General features: G+C 44.0%; 1 protein-coding gene across 2 annotated transcripts; it reads left to right on the top strand.

Annotated features, from left to right (window-relative positions):
* The first annotated feature begins 646 nt into the window (after positions 1-646).
* Positions 647-16,536, top strand: ASPA (aspartoacylase). Of its 2 annotated transcripts, XM_066599483.1 has the most exons (8): positions 647-768; positions 1,186-1,354; positions 4,546-4,786; positions 8,227-8,422; positions 9,207-9,300; positions 11,519-11,626; positions 13,315-13,424; positions 15,943-16,536. In XM_066599483.1, exons 2-8 carry the CDS (start codon positions 1,300-1,302, stop codon positions 16,138-16,140), a joined length of 1,002 nt encoding a protein of 333 aa, XP_066455580.1. In that variant the 5' UTR covers positions 647-768; positions 1,186-1,299; the 3' UTR covers positions 16,141-16,536. The 2 variants fall into 2 exon arrangements, with proteins under 2 accessions (XP_066455580.1, XP_066455579.1); XM_066599482.1 differs by lacking the exons at positions 647-768; positions 1,186-1,354 and adding an exon at positions 788-1,125.
* Positions 16,537-21,336: the final 4,800 nt, after the last annotated feature.

Raw genomic sequence — 21,336 nt, forward strand, 5'->3', positions numbered from 1 at the left:
CGCAGAAAATAGAGCCGGCCCTATGTTTTGCTGCACGTGTGAAATGCGCGGCTAAATACGGATATGAAAACAATTAAAATAAATGGCTTCTATCCTCTGCGTATTGCACAGGCAGATTTTGCAAACGCAAATACAGTGGTCTGAAGAAGCCATAAAGGTGCTTTCAGACAAGCTGTATATTTCGGCACTACGGACCCCAAGATGCCAGAAAATGCCACACCGAAATCCGCAGTGGATTTTGATGTGGAATTCGAAATGGTTCACTTTTGCTGGTGATTTCACATCAAACTCCACATGCAAAACTGCGGGTTCTGGAGTGGACTTCTACAGCGGCAGACTAAGCGGAAATATTATGGAAGCAACCTAATAGTGGTTTCACACAAGGTTTATTAAGAAAAAATCAAAAACACAGCAACGCTGTTTTTCATGCAGTTTTTGAGCCAAAGCCAGAAGTGGATTCCGAAGATATGTGAAGTATTAAGGAGGGACTTCTTCTCATTCCTGCTGCATCCATTTCTGGCTTTGGCTCGAAAACTGCATCTAAAATAATGTGGCTTATTTCCAAAAACAAACTTTGTGTGAAACCGCCCAACAAGTGCAAAAAACATGATCCGACTGGTGACCTGACAGCAGTTCACATGCGGCAGTTGTGTGCGGAAGGCGCTTACTCAGCAGATTACACACTGGCTGCAGAGCTTGCTGATTTACAAGGCTTATCCCAAACTTTTTTTCACTTGTCTTTTACTTTTGCTCAGCCTCCTCCATTAGGTAGGCGATCCCCTGTACAGTGATAGTGATCAGGTGAAGTTTACACTGGAGGTGGAGAATGCAAAGAATAGCCATGCAGTACTAGCAGAACAGGGGTTGCTTCTCTAGGAAATCAGTGTGCAGGAAGTGATACAAAACTTGCTTTCGGCTACTTTTCTTGTGGGAAGCATCAGCTGCAGAAACACAAGACCCATGATGTTGTTCTTGTCCTCAAGAGTCCTGCAGCAAAGTTTGCTGAGGAGGAAGTTTTTCAGCTGTGTGCAAACTTCCTTGAGTCTGTGATGAGGGCTGTGTTCCAGGACCCCTCCTCTGTGTGCACACCCCAGGGCCTGTGTCTCAGGAGGACTCTCACATTTGGTTAGTGTCCCTGTCTTGTCACTTTACGGTTTGTTAACCATTGTTTGTTCATTTATCAAGAAAGTTATAGGACAGTGGAAAATCTGGGCTGCCTGATCCCTCCTTGGAAAGTCCGGTACAAAAGGGCGAGAAAGCTTCAAGATAAAGCTGGGAAGAAATGTTTAATGGAAGTGGATGAGTATAAATAGCCCTGCAGGAGAAGAACTGAGTGCACTAATCGCTGCTGCAGGTAGGCTATACAGAGCGCTGCCTGTTTATGGAATCTGCTCACTATTTTGTTTCTAAAGTAATGTCAAGTACAGTTGTTGTTGTTTTTTTATTGTTTTAACACCTAATCAAACTTGTTTAGACAACGTTGTTTTCTTAAAGGAGTATTCCCATCTCCAATGTTTATGGTATATCCACAGGATGTGCCATAAAGGCTGCCTACACATGGGCGGCTTTGCATTGCGAAATCCAGAGCAGGTGCCCGCCTCCTGGATTCCGCAGCAAATACTGCCCATAGTATGCTATGACAAAACGTGATTAACAGTACACAAGCGGAAATCGAGTGTGATTTATCCCCCCCATGCTGCGATTCTGGGTGGACTCAACATGGAAGTCTGCCATTGAAGTTAATAGAAGCCGTCCGATCTGCGGCCCTTCCGCATCATTGCGGAAAGGTTGGGGGGGGGGGGGGGGGGGGTCTATGTCATTGTCTGGCGATGGCACTGCATAATCTGTACTGCGCATGTGCGACGGCTGGCACATCCGCAGCACAGATTAGACTGCGGACAGACACGCGGGGGTCACCGGCTGGGCACAAGGTCGGATTCTGCTGTGGGATCCTGCATGCGGAATTCATCCTGTCCGTGTGCAGGCAGCCAAACTCTGATAGAGGTGGCGTTGGGACCTACACCTAACTTGAGTTTATGCCACCACCTCCTTGGACCACTCTGAATGCAGTCGTCAGGAGAACAGAAGCAGGCAAGCGCGGCTCGGATACGCTTCTTCTGTAACTCCTATGGAAGGCAATGGGAGTTGTGGAAAATGTGCAGTGTAGCTTGCGGTTTGCGCATGGCTTGTCCAAGTTGGGCTGTTTCTGCCACTTTGTGATCAGCAATGTTCCAATATCAGTCGTGTAAGGCCCAATGTCCACAGGTGGACTTGATTTGCGGAATCCGTGCTTGAGATCCACAAATTAAGCCGCCCATAGGGAAGCATTGGATTCCGCACTTCATTTTAACATCTGCGGATTCGTTTTTATTTGATTTGCGGATACCACGCATGGATAGTAAATCGCAGCATGCTCCATTTTAATGCGGATCACGCGTGGATGTGCTCCATTCATCTTTATGGGAGCTTATGATCCACAAATACATTTGCAGATTCACTGCGGATTTGAAGGTTAAAATCAATTAGGGAGGTGGGGTTGTGTATCTTTTCTGCGGGGATGATCCACAGTGCATCCGTGCGGGGAAAAAATGCAATCCGCAAGCAATAAAAAAAAAAAATCAATTTATTGATGACCTGCAGTGCATCCGCTGCGGAAATCCGCATTAAAAATCTGTGCGTGCCGTGGACATGAGGCCTTTGACTGAGATGGCCAGCCCTATTAAAGGGAATCTGTTAGCTGAAACATACTGTCCAAACTGTAGGCATCATGTTATAGAGCAGGAGGAGCTGAGCAGATTCCTATATAGTTTTATGGGGAAAGATTCAGGATAACTTGTATTTTAATTACTTAAATCTTTGCTCATTCTAAATCTGAATCTTTCCCCATAAACCTATATATCAATCTTCTGGGCTCCTCCTGCTCTACAACATGATGCCTGCAGTTTGGACGGTATGTTTGAGCTGACGGATTCCATTTAAGCTGTGTTTGCCTTAGTGTTATGGCATTCACTATGATAGGTTTTCAAATGAATCCCATCTGGTAACTTGTAAGAGATTTGCAAGCGGCATATTTTCGCATCATGTATTTCAATGGAGAGAGGAGGTCATAATACATGCGTTTTTTTTTGTTTGTTTTTTTCCCCTCCGCAGAATTGCTTTCCATGTTTCCTACATGAGTCATGGGTTTCAGTTGTGGAATTTCATCATTTACTTTAATGTAAAGTGAAAATGTGCAGCAGAATTTTGTGGCATATTGAGCCACATGAGTCCCGTGTGTGTGTTTTTAGGCAACATTATCGAAAACGGCTGTGGAATCTGTAAGGTCAGTAATGCACGAACGTATTCTGGATGCACCTATGCGTTCATAATATGGACAAGTGACCTGGCCTGACACTGATTCTCCTGACCTGAACTCCTAGAATTAAATCTGCAATGCTTGGACTTCAAGTCAGGCATAAATGCATCCAGAATACGTTAATGTGTCAGCAATCTAACTCCCACAGAAGTGAACATGAGCTCAGCAGTTTCCACAATCCAAGCCAACTTTCCATGCAGGTCCCCTGACCCCATCTGGGCTGTTGCTGCATCTGTTAGATATCTATGGTATATCATATGGTCTGCTGTCTGTATTGCAACCACCCAGTTTGGTATTGCAGGCACAGCTCCTATTGAAATCCATGTTGACAACACTATCTGCTTCCAGGTCCTATTCTGCTTCCAGTGTTGTCAGCTGACTGTTGTTCTGGGTGGCTGAATCGACTACTTATAAGTCCCGGACAACCTCTTCAATGCAGGGAATGAGGGATACTCCATCTAGCAAACAAGGGTGAATCACAAATTATCCGCACTCCGATATTTATCAAAAGCTTTGTTCACAGTATAGAAAAAGTATTTTGTCACAAAGTGTGTATGAATGGATAGAGAGTTTCAAGGAAGGTTGCATAAGTGTCAACCATGAAGGAAACTGGCACTTGGATTCCCAAGAGCCAGTATTGGAATATTATCTGGAAAAAGGTTCAACAATCAACAGTACTCGTTACAGTGAGATCCTCAATGAAGAGCTGAAGCCTCGAATACAAACAAAATGCAGAGGACTGCTATCCAAGGTTGTTGAGCATGAGCATGCACGTCCGCACATCGCTGCCCATACTTTCAGCCCTCTTTAAAAACTATATTTTGAGGTATTAAAGCATCTTCTAAAGTCCTGATCTTGCCCCATCGGACTATCGCCTGTTTGGTCCCCTGAAAGAAGCCCTAAGAGGATGAAGATTTACGTCTGATGAAGAGGTGAAGACAGCGGCGCATTCGGGGCTCGCAGATCAGCCTAAAGGAAATACGAAAGCTTGTTGATAGATGGACAAAGTGTATTCAAAGCAGGCAGACTATATCAAAATTTATTTATTTATTTTTTCTAAAAGTTAATTAAAATTCTACAGCCAGAGTGCACATAATTGACTTGAAGATGGTTACTTCACACAATGTTTCGGCATGTTTTATTTAGCATCTGAGTTTTACTGACGCTTGTCTCTTTGTATATGTTCTCAGGTGTCAACATGGCAGCAAGTGGTAGTATCCCTGCCATACGCAGAGTGGCTATATTTGGGGGCACCCATGGAAATGAATTATCCGGTGTCTTTCTAGTTAAACACTGGTTAAAACATGGAGGGGAGATTGCCAGACCGGGTGTGGAGGTGAGACCATTTATTACCAACCCAAAAGCTGTGGAGAAATGTGTTCGATATATTGACACTGACCTGAACAGAGTTTTTGACAGTCAAAGTCTTAGGTAAGAGGGCACCCTGTTTTCTACTGTATCACGTTGAACATATTACTTGGCACAACATGTGTTTAAAGCATAAAGAGTTCTTAAAGGGATTGTACCATAATGGCATCTCCTATTTATATGCCCTATTAGGGCATATAAACATCACAGATGGGGTCCCGAGCAGAGGTAGTGTTCTATGGCCTGGAATGGAGAGCTACTCGGTAAGGCCTGGTTTACGTTGGTCAAGTGACTGGGCCCAGATAATTCCTAGTGAACTGGGAACAGAAAAAAAACCCAATCCCTCCTACTGCTATACCCTCTTCTGCACGGTTCTGTGTACTTTAGTGTCTGTTTGCAGAGGGAAAGTACAAGGTGAGTCCACGTAGAGTGGGACAGGAGAGGCGAGCAACTGCACAGTCAACTCTCCCCAGTGCTTGCCTGTTTACTCTTCTGTCCACTCGAGCAGTGGACATTGGCCAAGTGCTTATGTTTTTACGAACTTGCCTTTCTACTTGATCAATGGAAACCAAGCCTAAGAGCGGCTTCCGCCCTGGCAGGTCTATTGCCATCCTGTTATTACATGAGAATGGCTGTCCTATAATGCTACATTTTTCTTGCAGCGGCTCCTGACGTAAAAATGTCATGCTGGCCACAGCTTTCCCCCACAAAATCAGCTGTTTGGGGTTGCAGATAATCAGCTGATCGCTCTGAGCCCCACGTTCTCTTGGCACAACACATTTAATGCCTGTAATTCCAGAATTTATTATTCACTTATACACTCCGGCTATGAGAATTCCTCTCCTTTTCAAGCAATGCAGCAGTGAGGTCATCAAATTGCCTGAGGAAGCAGATGGGCTGTTATAAAATGTCATCAATAATGCTATATTAGGGAATTACTAGAATATAAGGTTCCTTAATCTGTAGGATCACCGATCAACAATCCGTACTGTAATGTAGCAGTCTGCAGGGTTATGGTACTGTATGTCCAGAGGACGTATCTAGTCTCCTGACACGTCTGTCTTAAGGCCCATCTGCATGCAGCGATTATCGCTCAAAATTCAGTCAAACGATGGCATATGAGCGATAATCGTTGCCATCGTTCACTCTTCAGCTGAACGATTATTTTAAGGTGAGCCTAAAATCCATTGTTTGGCTGGAGAAAGATAACGGACCGCATGCGGTGTTCTCCTTGGGAGTCTGAGATTACATTCTATTCTGCCGACAGCCTGTGCGAGAACAATGGAGCTGTGTGCAGAGCTCAGACCTTCACATGCCTGTTTTGTTTTTTTTTTTTGTTTTTTCCTGTGCTTTTGCGCACACAAAGTCCCCATAGAAGTCATTCAGAAAGTGCAACATATAATGGGACATCCATGATACCGTGTAATTGTGCAGGAAAAACGCATCTGGGAACTGGTCATTTTAGTCGGTGTGAACATGGCTTGCAGGTGCAAAAAGACAGTGGTGCATGCACAAAAAAGCATAGTTCATTCTGCGAGTATGGATCGCTCAGGTGCTCAAATATGCATACACTTGTGTGGAGGGGGGCTTAAATCTGATTTGTGCCATCCCTCTTATACCTCCTGGAAATGTATGTATAAATTGATATCTGTTCATTAACATTCCCTTGTTAATTGGATGTGTCCCTACCTACTCTCTCAATCAGTGCTGCTAATATCAGACTATGTAGGGACACACCCTATTGACAAGGTGACTTGTAACATCCAGTTGTCAATTTAGTCATATTTTTCCAGGAGGAATAACAAAAACACTATGGTATAGTTAAAGGGGAGAAAAAAAACAACCTTCATAAGTTTTGTTCATGGGGAGTTACTTAGTATTACATGTATCAGGTGAGCTGATGGGTCCTGTTTAAATGGTCTCATCCATGCAGCTGCAATAGATGTTCTTGTATGAGATTAAATATATTTATTAAATTAATTGTGTGTGTATATGTATAATTAATTTTTTTAAATAGAGTGTGTGTGTGTGTATATATATATATATATATATATATATATATATAATTTTTTTTTTTTTTTTTTTTTTTTAATTTCCTTTGATATTTCTCTACACGTACTGAAAATGTGCTGATTCCTTGGTGTAGCATTTAGCCGCTGACCTTCCAGAATAAAGGAACAGAACATTTTCTCTTTACATGTAGTGACATTTCTGCTCCCGGTGGCGTCCGCTGTGGGATTGTGCTGAGTCATCCTGGCATTCGGCCGCCGTGTTTGTTCTTGGCACGAGCTGAATGGATTTACTTTGTACCATTAGTACAAGTGTTCTAGCCGGGGAACGCCAGACCTAGCACTTCTTCTCTACTCTTGTAAGGAATACTAGAAGTCTAAAACAGACTTCACACAGGCTTCCACTCCGACCTCTGTGTATTTGGAGTGGAAGCCTTCGTGCCATCCTCCCATATAGTGGGTGGCGCTGGTAACTGCAGGCACGACTCCCATTGATTTCAATGATCTGTGCCTGCAGTTACAAGTGCTGACCACTACACGGAGGTCAGTGCGGAGGCTTCTGCGCCGATCTCTGGTATTGCGGAGCTGACAGTATGTGCCTGATCGGCCGGGATCCTGATGATAGTTCATCAATAGTATTTCAGTGGAAAACCCCTTTAATAAGGACTGAGGGCTCTTTGCCCTCCACCAGACTTCCTGTGGGTTGATTTCAATTGGTTTGTTCACATTTACGTATTTTGCGCACACACTTGAGTCATGCAAAAAATAATATTGGACATGCTCTATTTTTCTGTGTATTTGCACACCAAAGGTCCCCATAGAAGTCGATGAGGGAGGGGTGCAAATGCGCACGATACACGAGGAGATGCGTGAAGCGTCGTATGACTTTGCAAGGATAAACACACACGGAACTCATAAAGACTAATTGGAATGGCTAATTGGTGCGTTTTTGTTTGCCGCGCACAAATATTCTTACAGGGCGCATAAAATAAGCCGCTGCATGCACGCGCACGCAAAAAATCATGCTACAAAACGCATTCTCTCGTGTGGAAGACTGACTAGGCTTGGCCAGCATATGGCCCAATGTGGCAAGTTGCATATCAATCTGCTTTTTAACATGAACTGAAAACTATTTGTGGGTAAGACCCTGCCATCCAAGTCAGTGGGGATACAAAAAATGGACGGTGTCCATAGGATATGTAGGAACTCCATTGCTCTGCGTGAGAAGGCACTCATGTGAATAGCCTAACTGGCTATAATGGCTCCATGTGCTGTCTGTGAAATGGGCCAGGAAGGGTATTGTTTCTCCTTTGACGGGATCCACGCCCATCTGAATGGTTCCTACGGAAGAGGCACATAGTGGCCAGCCATCATCATTGGCTTCAGAATCTGTTAGTCAGATGCACATAACGTGTGCGGATTTTGCTGAGGATTTATTGCATATTTTGCCATGAAATAACTGAAGTCTTATAAGAGATGTCTCTTATTTTGCAGCAGCGACGATGTAGGAAAACTTCCATATGAAATTGCACAAGCACAAAAAATCAACTCCTTATTTGGACCAAAGGGGAGTAAAGATGCCTACGATGTAATCCTGGACCTGCACAACACTACTGCTCACATGGGAGCGACGCTGATCCTCGAGAGCTCTACGGATGACTTCAATATACAGATGTGTAAATACATTCAGGTATCGGCAAGCTAGCGGGTGCAGCTAGGCACTCGGCATACAAGGGGCATCCATAGACAGCTACATATATTGCTGTACTCTTCTTGGTCCTAAAAAATGAAGGCAGGATGTCTTACATTGAATTGATGAATACAAAACTGAAGTTTTCTTCATGACTGCGCACAACGCTATATGTATCATAGACCGTATCGGTGCAGGTGTCATATTCAATTTGCTATAACTAGTACATCTGTTACTTAAGTAGGCATGAACTTTTCAAAAACTTGTGCTTATATGATAGCCAGTGTGATATGTAGTTTATTTGTCTAAAATAAAGTGCGGTCTCTATTCCCCTTAGCTAATTGTCCACTATCTGTTGGCTCTTGATTGACACGGACACTAGGACAGCAGAGCAGGGGATGAGTTGTCATGTTCATTGAACTGTATGCGGAGAGGAGGGGGAGGGATAGCTGCAAGTAGAGATGATGGTGATATCTTCAGCTGTTTATGCACATGTACACTACTGCCTGATGAGGTTATGTTTTTGTGCAGTAGGCATCTAGAAAGCAACAGCTCTGAAGTTCTCTGTGCACAGTCTGTAGCACACAGCAGCAGCTCCTCCCACCAGTACTGAGAGGATGGAGAATTGGATATACACCCTACATAGGGAAAATGGAGGGGGGGATGCAGGATATAAGTCATATAATGGTCAGAGTAACCTCATGTAAACACACAACAGCTTGTTCTGAAAACTTGGGTATGCTTCAAAGAGAAGAACTTAGTGTAATGCTTATATTTACCGCAGAAGTCCATGGCTCCCTTACCTTGTGCTGTCTTATTAATTGAACAACCTGGAGTAAAATATGAAACGACTCGCTCTATAGCAAAGCATCCTATTGGTAAGTGATCCTGTTCCAGTATGCAGTAATCCTTAGTATGAAGCTGTCAGATGCTGAATGTGAGAATATATCCTAGTATACTGTGAATGAGGGAAGTGAATAAAGATGGAGATGAGCTCTGTATAAAAATGGCCCATTTACACGTAACGATTATCACTCAAAATTCGAACAAACTAATTTTGAGTGATCTTGTAGTGTAAATGCAAAAACTCGCCCACTATTCATTCGCAAGTCATTCGCAAGTCATTAAAAACTATCGCTGGATCACGGGCTTCTTGCTCCTCGCACATAGCAGGTGTAGCGCTCAGGGAGTACCCAGCGATTCAGCGGCAAAGTCTGCTTGTCTAAAAGCTCTGCACGAGCGCGATCGACCTTAGCAGTGACCTACACGAGCGATGTTTTCCCGCACCGTGGCATGCTCTAACTTTGCGCGTTCCTTGGAATGCATCGCTTGTTTATTTCAAGGCGACCTTGAATGCATCGCATGGTTCTTGCATGTCGTGCGATGCGAGGTTTCCCATTAAAGTCAATGGGAAACCCTTCCAATCTTCTCTCACGGAGGAGAATCGGAACTTCACAAATGCGAGGCATTTTTGCCTGAAAAACGCCTCCCATTCATGGGTTAATCGTGAGATTAGACTGTTTCACAGCCCGATATCGCGCTCTCCCCTGTGTGGAGGTAGCCTAAGGCATTTAATCACAAAGTATACGTTAAAGTGACCCTCCGATCCTGGAGATACAATGATGACCGAACCACTTCTGATGACCTGATACACACTGTGTTGGTATGTCAGTAGTCTGCCCTAACTATCCAGCATTGCTCATGTGGACAGCGTGTAGTGTCTTGGGTCTCCTTCCCATGGGTGTAGTCCCAAATACGCCCGTGATACCTTCACAACGCAAAATTACGTTATTGTGCGCGTAGCTGTGTTTTCTGCACTGCCGGGAACTGTTCACAGCAGAGTGTGTGTGATTTGAAAAGGCTGTGCAGCCCAATTAGTCCCTGGTGTTATCGTCCCCCCCCCCCCCCCCCCCTGCGAAATTGTGTAGTAAATTGTACAATTTTGTAGGGATCGGGTGAACATCTGCTCACTCCTATCATGCTTTTGGTGCGCAAATGCACACAAAAACAGAACATATCTGTGGTTTTTTGTTTTTTTTTGTTTTAGGCCGCCTGCAGACGAGCGGGTCGGATCCGGCAGCGAGAATTCTCGCCGCGGGACCCGACCCGAGAGCCTGCGGGGACGAGCGCGTACTCACCCGCGCCTGGCGGCCCCGACTCTTTCATGTGCCAGCTGCGGCGCAGCCGGCGCATGCGCAGACCGGAGCCGGCGGCCGGGTGAGTGCATGCCCCGCACAAAAATAGGACATGCCGCGGTTTGTTTGCCGCGCGAGATTTCGCGTGGCCAAACCGCGGCCGTCTGCATAGGAGTGCGTATTGTAATGCACTCCTATGCAAACTTTCAGTGGCGGAAATCCCGCGGGAAATACCGCCGCGGGATTTCCGCCCGTGTGCAGGCGGCCTTAGTGTATGTGAAATGTGTGCGCGAAAGCGAGTGTCAATGAACCCTTTCAAAAGAATGTGTTCTATTCTCTGCGCAAACACGCTTGTGTGAATAAGCCCTTATACTAATGTACAGTGGGGATCAGATAGTCAGAGAGGCTGTTGCAGCCATCTTTTTCTCCAGGCCCTGAGCATCATTTGTTGTATGGGAAAAATACAGCCATATGTTTCTGTATGTTTTTTTCCATTGACTACAGTATTAAAAATGGATGTTTCTATACTCTTCTGTCCCACCCAAAAAAAAGCATAGAAGGCTTTACTCTTTCCATCCAGTCATGGTTGACTAGGACACTGTAGACGGGCCCGGACTCTGAATTGTGCCATACCTGTTATTCCTCCTAAATATTTATGAATGCATTTGACAAATGGGTATTATTTCTTCTGTCAAATGGTTGTCGTTGCATATATTGTCCGTTCTGAGTTAGTGTCAGAGTGGCAGGGCAAAGGAAGGTGAGGGTGCATATGTGAATATATACAACCTTCATTGGACTCGTCCAGCCCTGCAAAACTTAAAAAGTAAGATTTGCAAAACCACTAAACCAATCTGCGTCGCTATATCCCGCAGCCCGGGAGGCTTATGGGACCTGACAGGTTGCCTTCTTAAGATGGTTCTGTAAGGAATGATTATTAATGTGTGGTGTTTTTTGTTTACAGGCGTAGAGGTAGGACCTCAACCTCAAGGAGTTATTCGAGCAGACATTCTGTATATAATGAAAATTGTTGTACAGTATGCCCTTGACTTCATGCAGTATTTCAATGAAGGTACAGATACTCTTTGTAAATTACTAACTGCTAGGTGCAAAGAATGATTTCCTACAAAACCTCATTATTTAACATTGGAACTTTTCTCACTACCTGCCCTTGAATTTTGGGGTGGTCACATGACACATCAAAGCAGTTGCCTCAGACAAGGACCTGGCTAGAGAGGTACTGATGGACCGTGTCCTCTGGGTGTTGGGCGGCACAAACCGCTGCATTTTTCAGGTTATTTAGAGGTTGAACATGGCTAGGGCCGCATACTGAGTCTTCAGCTCAAGCAATGGAAAGCCATGTCCTAGGAAGTTAATACAAATATCTCCAATAGTTGCAGTGTGTAGGAAATATCCATCGTTGCCCTCCATTTCACAAATTCACCTGTAGCCCTACTAGTTAACTGCTGCAACAATTATTCAGCAGTGTGCTCTTAGCTGAAGTAGAATAAACTGATCGTTATTTAGTTTCGAACCTAAGGATTTAGTGTATTAAAAAAGGACATGGTGCTTCAAAAGAGTCAACTGTCCAGAATATCTCTGAACAAAAATAAACCAACATGGGAAACTTTGTAGAACACTTAAAAGGATAGGGGAGAATTTTTGGCACTATGATGTTGCCCTGTGGTCATCTTGATTTCAGCCCAAGAAACTTCAATGGAAAGAGTGTCATGGGATGTATGATTTTAAAGGTAGAATTTCATCAATGTTGACAGTTTGTGTTGCATTTTGTGGTGTGGAAAATACTAATTACATGTCTTTTCAGAAACCAGAAGATGCCATTAACAATCCAGGACAGAACCAAGATAATCCAGATTGGTAACAGAAGTCCACATGAAGTGGCGAGGCTTTCAATCAAGAATACCCAGAAAGACTGCCAGTGAGTGCATGAACAATCAGGAAACTGATTCAGAAGTTTGGGGAAGCTGGTAGTGTCCAAGATAAACTGGGGAACTTGACTCCCGCCATGCTCCAATTGCCACTCTTCTGGTGCTTTTCTGTGGACTTTCTAAAAACGGCTAGCACAGCTGTCGACACCTGGAGATCAGAAACTCTGCTCGGATGACCACTTCTGTTTCTTCTGGCCTCCACCAGTTTCCCTGAACTTCTGATTCGGTTTTCCTGACAGTTCTTGCCCTCATTGATTGTTTTCCTGGGTGTTCCTGATTTAAAAGTCTTGGCCACCTTATATGAACTTCTGTTATCAACCATCAGGATGACTTAAATTCCCTTTGGATTGTTAATGGCATCTTATGGTACCTGAAAAGACGTGATTTTTTTTTTTTTTGTGTTTTCCATACCATTTAATTTAACATAACTTTTAATATTCAACATTATATCATCCATAACTCAAAAGTAGCTGCAGATTTTGAAAAAATGACTGCACTTATCAATTTCTGATTTAACTACTACCCTTGAACCATGTATCCCATGACCCCCTTTCCACTGACGTTTCTTGGGCTGAATCCAAGTTGGCTGCCTCAAAGATGGCCGACAGGCACCACCATTGTGGAAAAAGGTTTTTCCCTACCCATCTAAGTGTTATACAAAGTTTCCTACTTATATTTTTCTTCAAAAGATGCTGGAAGTGGCCCTAACCTTTTGAATCAGCCTGTGCTAGAAAAGTAGTTTTCATTCATTAATCTTTGCTTATGTAGCCCAATGATTGATTGATTTTATTTTTTTGTAACTACATTGCAGGGATAGAGTTTCCACCATGCAGCATTGAAGTATACAGAGTACTGGAAAAGATAGACTACCCAAGGGATGACAATGGTGACCTAAGTGCAGTTATTCATCCAACCCTCCAGGTACGCCTTGCTAGACTGGCTGCGTAGTGAAGATATGATAAATTGTTTCTTAAAGGGGTTGTCCCGCGATAGCAAGTGGGGTTCAGCACTTCTGTATGGCCATATTAATGCACTTTGTAATATACATCGTGCATTAAATATGAGCCATACAGAAGTTATTAACTTACCTGCTCCGTTGCTAGCGTCCCCGTCGCCATGGTGCCGTCTACTTTCAGCGTCTAATCGCCCGATTAGACGCGCTTGCGCAGATGGGTCTTTTCCCTTCGGCTCGGTCCGTTCTGGCTCCGCCCCCTTGTACGCGTCATCGCGTAGCTCCGCCCTATCACATGTGCCGATTCCAGCCAATCAGGAGGCTGGAATTGGCACACGTAACGGGGCGGAGCTACGCGATGACGCGTGCAAGGGGGCGGAGCCAGAACGGCGCTGCTGCCGGACCGAGCCGAAGGGAAAAGACCCATCTGCGCAAGCGCGTCTAATCGGGCGATTAGACGCTGAAAGTAGACGGCACCATGGCGACGGGGACGCCAGCAACGGAGCAGGTAAGTGAATATCTTCTGTATGGCTCATATTTAATGCACGATGTATATTACAAAGTGCATTAATATGGCCATACAGAAGTGTATAACACCACTTGCTGCCGCGGGACAACCCCTTTAAGCATCATATGTTGCCTATTGTAGACCTGTGCAGGTCTAAACTGTTTAGCAGATGTGCTGGGTATTTAATACTCATGTGGTACTAGTTTCAAAGCGCAGGACTGCAGTGAGCAAGACTGGGGTCAAATGGACCCCACAGTACCATTTGAGTATTAAACTAGACTTCCTCACTATACTGCAAGCATCTGTGCTTCATAAAGGTCTATGACTTCCTAAAGGGTAGTATTCTCTACCATGTTGAGTAGCGCTGCCCCAAAAATAATGGTTAACACAATTGGGCACACAGCCCTTCATTTGTTTCTAGAAATCAATAGTGATAGGATGATGCTTAACGTCAATGACCAGTAGCGTACGTAGAATAGAAGATGCACCATATTGAAAATTAAAATATTAACCCCCTCCTCCTGCAGATTTGTGCCACTGCCACATTCCACCATGCTTCAATATAAGGGCTTTGTATTTGTTCAACCATCCCTTGTTGATCGGAAGTATGGCTTCCAGCTGCTTCTGTTCGCTAATATTACAATACCTTTTGGATAGGGAGAGCATCTTAGCTTACACCAAACAAAGGGGACAAGCAATACCTGAACTTGTCCCTCTTCTCTAAGCCTCCTAGTAACAACATGCATTGTCAATGTGGTATTGATGCTCCTGAAATGTTTAAAGGGGTTATCTGGATCCTAAATATTCACCTATCCCAAGGATAGCTTGTCATCCAACTGGTGGGGGTGCAACTCCTAGCAGCCACACCAATCAGCTATTTAAAGGGGCTTGGACAGGTGCTGTGGCCTAGTTTTTGTCCTGTGATGTCGAGTTCATGATCACATAGGGTTTTTTGTTTTTTTTTAACTTGGTCCCATTCAAGTGAATGGGATTAAGCTGCAATACCAGGCATCACAACTACACAGTGCAGGTATACGATGACCAGGCCACAGTGCTTAAAGGGGTTGTCCCGCGCCGAAACAGGTTTGTTTTTTTTTTTCAACCCCCCCCCCCCCCTGTTCGGCGCGAGACAACCCCAATGCAGGGGTTAAAAAAGAACACCGCACAGCGCTTACCTGAATCCCCGCGCTCCGGTGACTTCTTACTTACCGGCTGAAGATGGCCGCCGGGATCTTCTACCTCCGTGGACCGCAGCTCTTCTGTGCGGTCCATTGCCGATTCCAGCCTCCTGATTGGCTGGAATCGGCACGTGACAGGGCGGAGCTACACGGAGCCCCATTGAGAAGAGAAGACCCGGACTGCGCAAGCGCGTCTAATTTGGCCATTAGACGGCGAAAATTAGACGGCAACCATGGAGACGAGGACGCCAGCAACGGAACAGGTAAGTTAATAACTTTTGATAACTTCTGTATGGCTCATAATTAATGCACAATGTACATTACAAAGTGCATTAATATGGCCATACAGAAGTGTATAGACCCACTTGCTTTCGCGGGACAACCCCTTTAACCAATTGCCGTGGCTCCTTCAAACTGCTGATTGGTGGCTTTCCAACTCTAATCTAATTTTGATAACCCATACTAAGGTTTTTATTTTTCCTTTGATCTGACTGGGCATAGAAAAGGACCATTTACCCTAGGGCCTCAATCATCTGTAGACTAATTCAGATGACGACTGTCCCTTTTGGCTTATACATTGCACAAGAGTTGTGTAGTTTCCTGTACAGTAGATGGCCAGGAATGCTCCTATGCAGGTAAATGAAAGGGCAGCAGCGCTACCTGAAGATCGGTGGAAGGTCTGGCGCTCAGACTCTCGGTCAGTAAGTGATGACGGACACTAGTAATAAGTCATCACTTACTAGAGTTGGAAAACTTATTTCAATATATTTTACTTGTCATTGACTGAATTTTATTTTACAGGATCAGGACTGGAAGCCCCTGAATCCTGGGGACCCAATGTTTATAGCGATGGATGGAAGCATTACCTACTATGAAGGAGAAGAAACAGTTTATCCAACATTTGTCAATGAGGCGGCATACTATGAAAAAAAGCAAGCTTTTGTCAAAACTGAGAAAGTGACATTGACTGCACAGTCTATCCATTGTAACTCTGTATAACGATGCTTCATTCAAGTCCTATAATATTTTGGCTATTGACAAACTGTTAAGGGTCTATTTTTGCTATGAGCGTGCTGTTTCCTGGGCGTTGTTGGACCCTAGCTCTTGGAAGATTGATGGCATTTTGTAATAAACTTGTATATATTCGTTTTCTAGGCCATAAACTTCTACCCCCATTATCTTTGGACTTGGGCTGTTCTGTCAAGTGGCAAAACTAAAACACAAGCCCGTCTGTATCTACCACGCCAAGCTTGACTAACGCCTATCCAGTGACCATAGACTATTCGTAGCGCACGGGTCATTCCCTCCCCAGTTTTATACCCAACATTGCGTTTTTGCAGAACATTTGTACTATAAAGGTAATAAAATGGCACTTGCTTATAGAAGGGTCAAAAATATTTCCCAGAACTTAAATTGGAACGGCATAAGGTTTCTTGCACACGCCAAAGAGGAGTGTATGCCCTATAGAAGCATGCAGAGTCCCTGCAACTCCATAGCAGGGAGCAATAGGCACTCCATGTGCCGCTGTATGATGGCACCCTATGGCACTGCATTACAGAGAGATTATTCCTTTGAACCATTGTCTAGAGGAAAAGTGCCTTTATGATATGGCATCTGATGGAACGTGGCATTTATGAAATCCTATTGTCCTGAAGGTAAAGGGCTATGGGTGCTGATTTTAGTACCGCACTATTTGGAGGTTCTCTAGAGAGCTGTAAACAGAAGTGTGCATTAGGACTTATAAAAACTATTGCAAAGAGGTGGTTTCTATGAAGACGAATGAGTTTATTTCCAGAGCTGGGTGGAAATGAAACTAATGTTTCAGCAAGTTCTTCCTTCGTTTTTATACATGAGGTCTTATATCTGTCTTTCACTTAATTCCTTCCAAGATTAATATATATAAATTCATCTGTACTAAAAATCCCCCCCCGCCCGTCCCCCAAGAAGAAATTTGTTTGCATCATTGGGCGTTCTTTATCAAAACGGTCTAAAAGAGAAACTTTGCCCCTAGCAATCAATCACAGCGCAGCTCTCATTTTACCAGAGCAGCTTGAAAAATTTAAGCTGAGCTTTGATTGGTTGAGATGTGCCACAAAGCCTGTTTGCATAAACAAGGCCCACTGTCTTTTTGTTTCCATCGACCCTCTAGGTCCCTTAGTGATAATATATATTGTTTTTCCACATACATCCTTCTTTATGCAAAGGACTTGCTGTGCTTTAAAAAACATTTTAAAGTGACTCCTCTTCTATGAGTTGCTGGGACTCTTAGAAGTTAGGCATTTTATTACTCAGTATTAGGGATGAGCGAGTATACTCAGGCACTACTCGTTCGAGTAATGTGCTTTAGACGAGTATCTCCCTGCTCGTCCCTGAAGATTCGGGGGTCAGCGGGGAGCGGCGGGGGAGAGCGCGGAGGAACGGAGGGGAGATCTTTCTCCCGCCCGCTCTCCCCTGCTCCCCGCCGCAACTCGCCTGTCAGCTGCAGCGGCTCCTGAATCTTCAGGGATGAGCATGGAGATACTCGTCTAAAGCACATTACTCGAGCGAGTGGTGCTTTAACGAGTATACTCGCTCATGCCTACTCAGTATCCTTTCTTATACTTGCCTTCCTTCTGCAAACAAAGCCACTACTTGCAAGTTGTGGCATGGATTTTGCCCCTATTTGAGGATTTAAATTTGCCCTGCAGGTCAACTTGCTCTAAACCTTCTCATAGCATCCACATTGCCTGTATTGTAAAATATTTTGGATATCCGCAGCATTTCCACAATGTGTGAACAAGCTCTTGGGGCGCGCTTGGGTCTGGGTGATTTGCTGTTGCATTTATCACAGATTTTGGTGTCCTGCAGCGGATTTCACCCTTGGAATTGAATCTAAACTGATGGGGTGAAATCTGCTGTAGATCTGCAACAAATCATGTTACTGCAACCTTTGGGGTCATTCACATGGGTGTGTGTTTTTTGTTTTTTTTCTCAATGTTTATGTGAATGAATCCATTGGAATAATTGGATTTTATTCACTGCGTGTAAAACATATGTGCATAATATACGGCGTATTTCTTCCTGTGCGAATGAGCCCTTAGTGTGTGTTCACATGGAGTGGATTTACTGCTGTGAGTCCAGCTGGATTTTCCACAACGATTCTTCAGCAGCTTATCTCTACCTCTTTAGTGTAGATTTGCTGGTTCAGAACAGTTTAAGCATTATTTACTCACCACCTGCTGGTTTTATGCAGTTTTTGTGGTAGCTTTTGAGCCAGAAGTAGATTCCAAAGATATGAGGAATGGAAAGAAGGACTTGTGGCCATTTTGACATGGCCTGAGAATCTCACAATTTTCATTTGCCCAATGGAACGAGCTAGTGATGTAATTACCAGCTTGTACACACGGGGGCAGTCCGTTTAGAATAGTACAGTTTTCAGGCGCCTCACATTCCTATGAACGATTAGGGTTTAAACTGCATGATTTAAAAATGAAAAACTTTTTGCTAGAGTAAAGCCAATGTCTAACTTCACCACCACCACCACCACCAGCCAAAACACCCAGAGAATAAGCTGCTGCCAGCTTGCCTCCTGCAAAGCCTTATCTCCTAAAGCAGAGGTCCCCAACTCCAGTCCTCAAGGACCACCAACAGGCCATGTTTTCAGGATATCCTATAGTAAGAAACCTGTGGCAATATGTGAGGCAGCGACAATAATTACATCACCTGTGCAATACTGGGGAAATCCTAAAAAAACATGACCTGTTGGCGGTCCCTGAGGACTGGAGTTGGGGACCCCTGTTCTAGAGAAACAAAAGGTCAGGCCTGTTGAATGTGGTTTTTCCAAGCTACTCACCTGCTATAGGAAAAGTAACATTTGTGTGAATTGGAGGACATCCTTATCCAGCCAAAGCCAGAAGTGGTTCCAGCAAAAAGTATCAATGAAATTCTGCTTTTTATATTTTCCATTCCTTGTGAATTCACTTCTGGCTTTAAATGCAGTTACAGGTGGTGACCTACAGGGTGCAGATGCCTGACAGGCAGTCCTAGTGATGCTCATTCCTGCCTGTTTACACGGGCCGATCTCTCCACCCTTTTTTTCTTTTATACATGCAGAAACTGAACAACAAATTAACTTATCGGTCATTGTTCAGTCGTGTATACGTTTAGACTTAATAATGTCTCAGCCCATGTAAAGGGACCCTTAATCTACCTATACACGGGTGAGCGTGATATAGGGCCGTGCAACTCTGCCTGATGTGCTGGCGAACGTGTGGTTTACAGGCAAAAGCGCATTGTATCAGTGAAGTTCTGATCCTCTCAAGTGAGTTTCATTTGGGATAGAGGATCGGAAGTGTTTCCCATTGATTTCAATGGGAAATCTTACATCGCATTTGCATGCACATCATGCGAGGCATTAAAGATCCCGTTGAAATCAATGGCCAGTGAGTTCTGAGGGATGTGAAAACTTGTAAACACAAAAAAATCATGGCTCTAACTCCATTCAAAAGAATGGGGTTCATATTAATGCGTCTCGCAACGTACAAATCTTGCACAATTTTTTTCAGCTATGTGAAACATTCCGTAGTCTTTAGAGAAAAAAAATATGAGTCAGCTTTGTGTGTCTGACTTCTTTGCTTCCGATCTCTTTCACGATGATCCACTTGCTCTTTTCCAATTATTTCTCCACTGCAAACTTCTATTTCATGTCAACATGGCCTAATGTTGCAGTACCAGTGGGTTTTTAATCAAGTCTTTGTTTTGGAACATATGCAAACCTGCACTGTGTGAATAGGGCTTCTGGGTAATTAACCCTTTCCAATCCACTGTCTGACGTCTAAAGACATTATGATTTAAGGCTGTACAGCTCCAATGATGGAAGACGTCCGTCGGGGTTCTCTTACTGTACATCGCCAGCCTCTCTGCTGTTGGAGCCTATCCATCGTGCCACCTCATGCAGTACTGGCTTTAGCCAGCAGATAGCGCTGTTTTATAATGGCAGAAAAAGAGTAAGCCCCCTAGGAAAACCAGAATACAAATTGGATTGGAAAGGGTTAAATAAAAACAGACTTCTGATTCATGGCTGTATTATAGTTCTACATACAAGACATATTTACTGCAACTAGCTGGATTGAAAACTCGTCCTGGGAGATGGAAAAAGTATATCTTAAATCCCAGGATCGTACTAAATATATAAACTGCAAAATAATCTGGAGATGTGGCCGTGTCGCCTACTAGGTAGTAAGCAAAGGACGTCTTATTAAACAATGGGGACTAAAGTTTAACAGGTCTGCAGAGCTACTTATAATTATCGAAGGAAGGAAATACCTAATCCATTCTGAGTTCAGCAGTGCTGGTACCTTGGTTGCATGGTATGGAATTTTCATCCCCCTCTTGTTAGTGACATCATAGCAGGGGGCTAGGTGTTTACCTCATTTGAATAACTAAGCCAGCCCGCTTCTGTATTTGTATCGGCCACTAGCTAGCCCAGGGTGATAATTCACGGAAAAGGAGAGGTAGAATCCATACTGCGTGATCCAGTGTTGAAACCAAGCCAGAGGTAAAGGTAGCGGCACTGCTGGACACAGACTGGATTGGTTATTTCCCTGCCTTTTCAACAAGGATATATGCATCATAGAGGCAACTATGCAATTGTTACTAGACTAGGCCCTTGAAGATACAATGGCCGAAAACTGGTTGCATTTCATATTTTTATGAGTGGTAAGCACTTGAGCAGAAATTTTGCTAGCTTGTGGAAAATTAACCCCTGGATAGATCGGACAAAACAAATAACCCCTATTGTCCCAGGTGATTAGGAGTGTGAAGGTGTGAGCCACCGCCAGTAGGGTGCCCCATTTAAAGCCATGCTATATTGCCCTTCACCTCTATGTATGGTCTTCTTACATTCTTCCACTTGGATATCCATTAGTATCAAGTGGGGTACCACAAGGCTCTGTCCTAGGTCCAGTGTTGTTCAACATTTTTATAAATGATCTGGGGGAGGGAATTGAGGGGAAACTGATCAAATTTGCCGACAACATAAAGCTAGGAGGGATAGGTAACGCTAGGGAAGAGAGAGAGAGACTATTCAAAAAGATCTAGAAAAGCTTGCACAGTGGGTGGCGACTAACAAAGGTATTTAGCAAGGAAAAATGCAAAGTCCTACATCTGGGCAAGAAAAGTGAAGAAAGCACATACAGAATGGAAGGAATTGGACTA

Source organism: Eleutherodactylus coqui, chromosome 4 (assembly GCF_035609145.1).
Source record: "Eleutherodactylus coqui strain aEleCoq1 chromosome 4, aEleCoq1.hap1, whole genome shotgun sequence".
Classification (NCBI taxonomy): Eukaryota; Metazoa; Chordata; class Amphibia; order Anura; family Eleutherodactylidae; genus Eleutherodactylus; species Eleutherodactylus coqui.

Bases quoted from the DNA above. Each gene is read 5' to 3' on its own strand.
- ASPA (XM_066599482.1), top strand. From the start codon at position 1,050: ATGAGGGCTGTGTTCCAGGACCCCTCCTCTGTGTGCACACCCCAGGGC. The intron at 9,301-11,518 runs GTAAGTGATCCT...TTTTGTTTACAG, and splicing joins TATAGCAAAGCATCCTATTG to GCGTAGAGGTAGGACCTCAA. The intron at 13,425-15,942 runs GTACGCCTTGCT...TTTATTTTACAG, and splicing joins TTATTCATCCAACCCTCCAG to GATCAGGACTGGAAGCCCCT.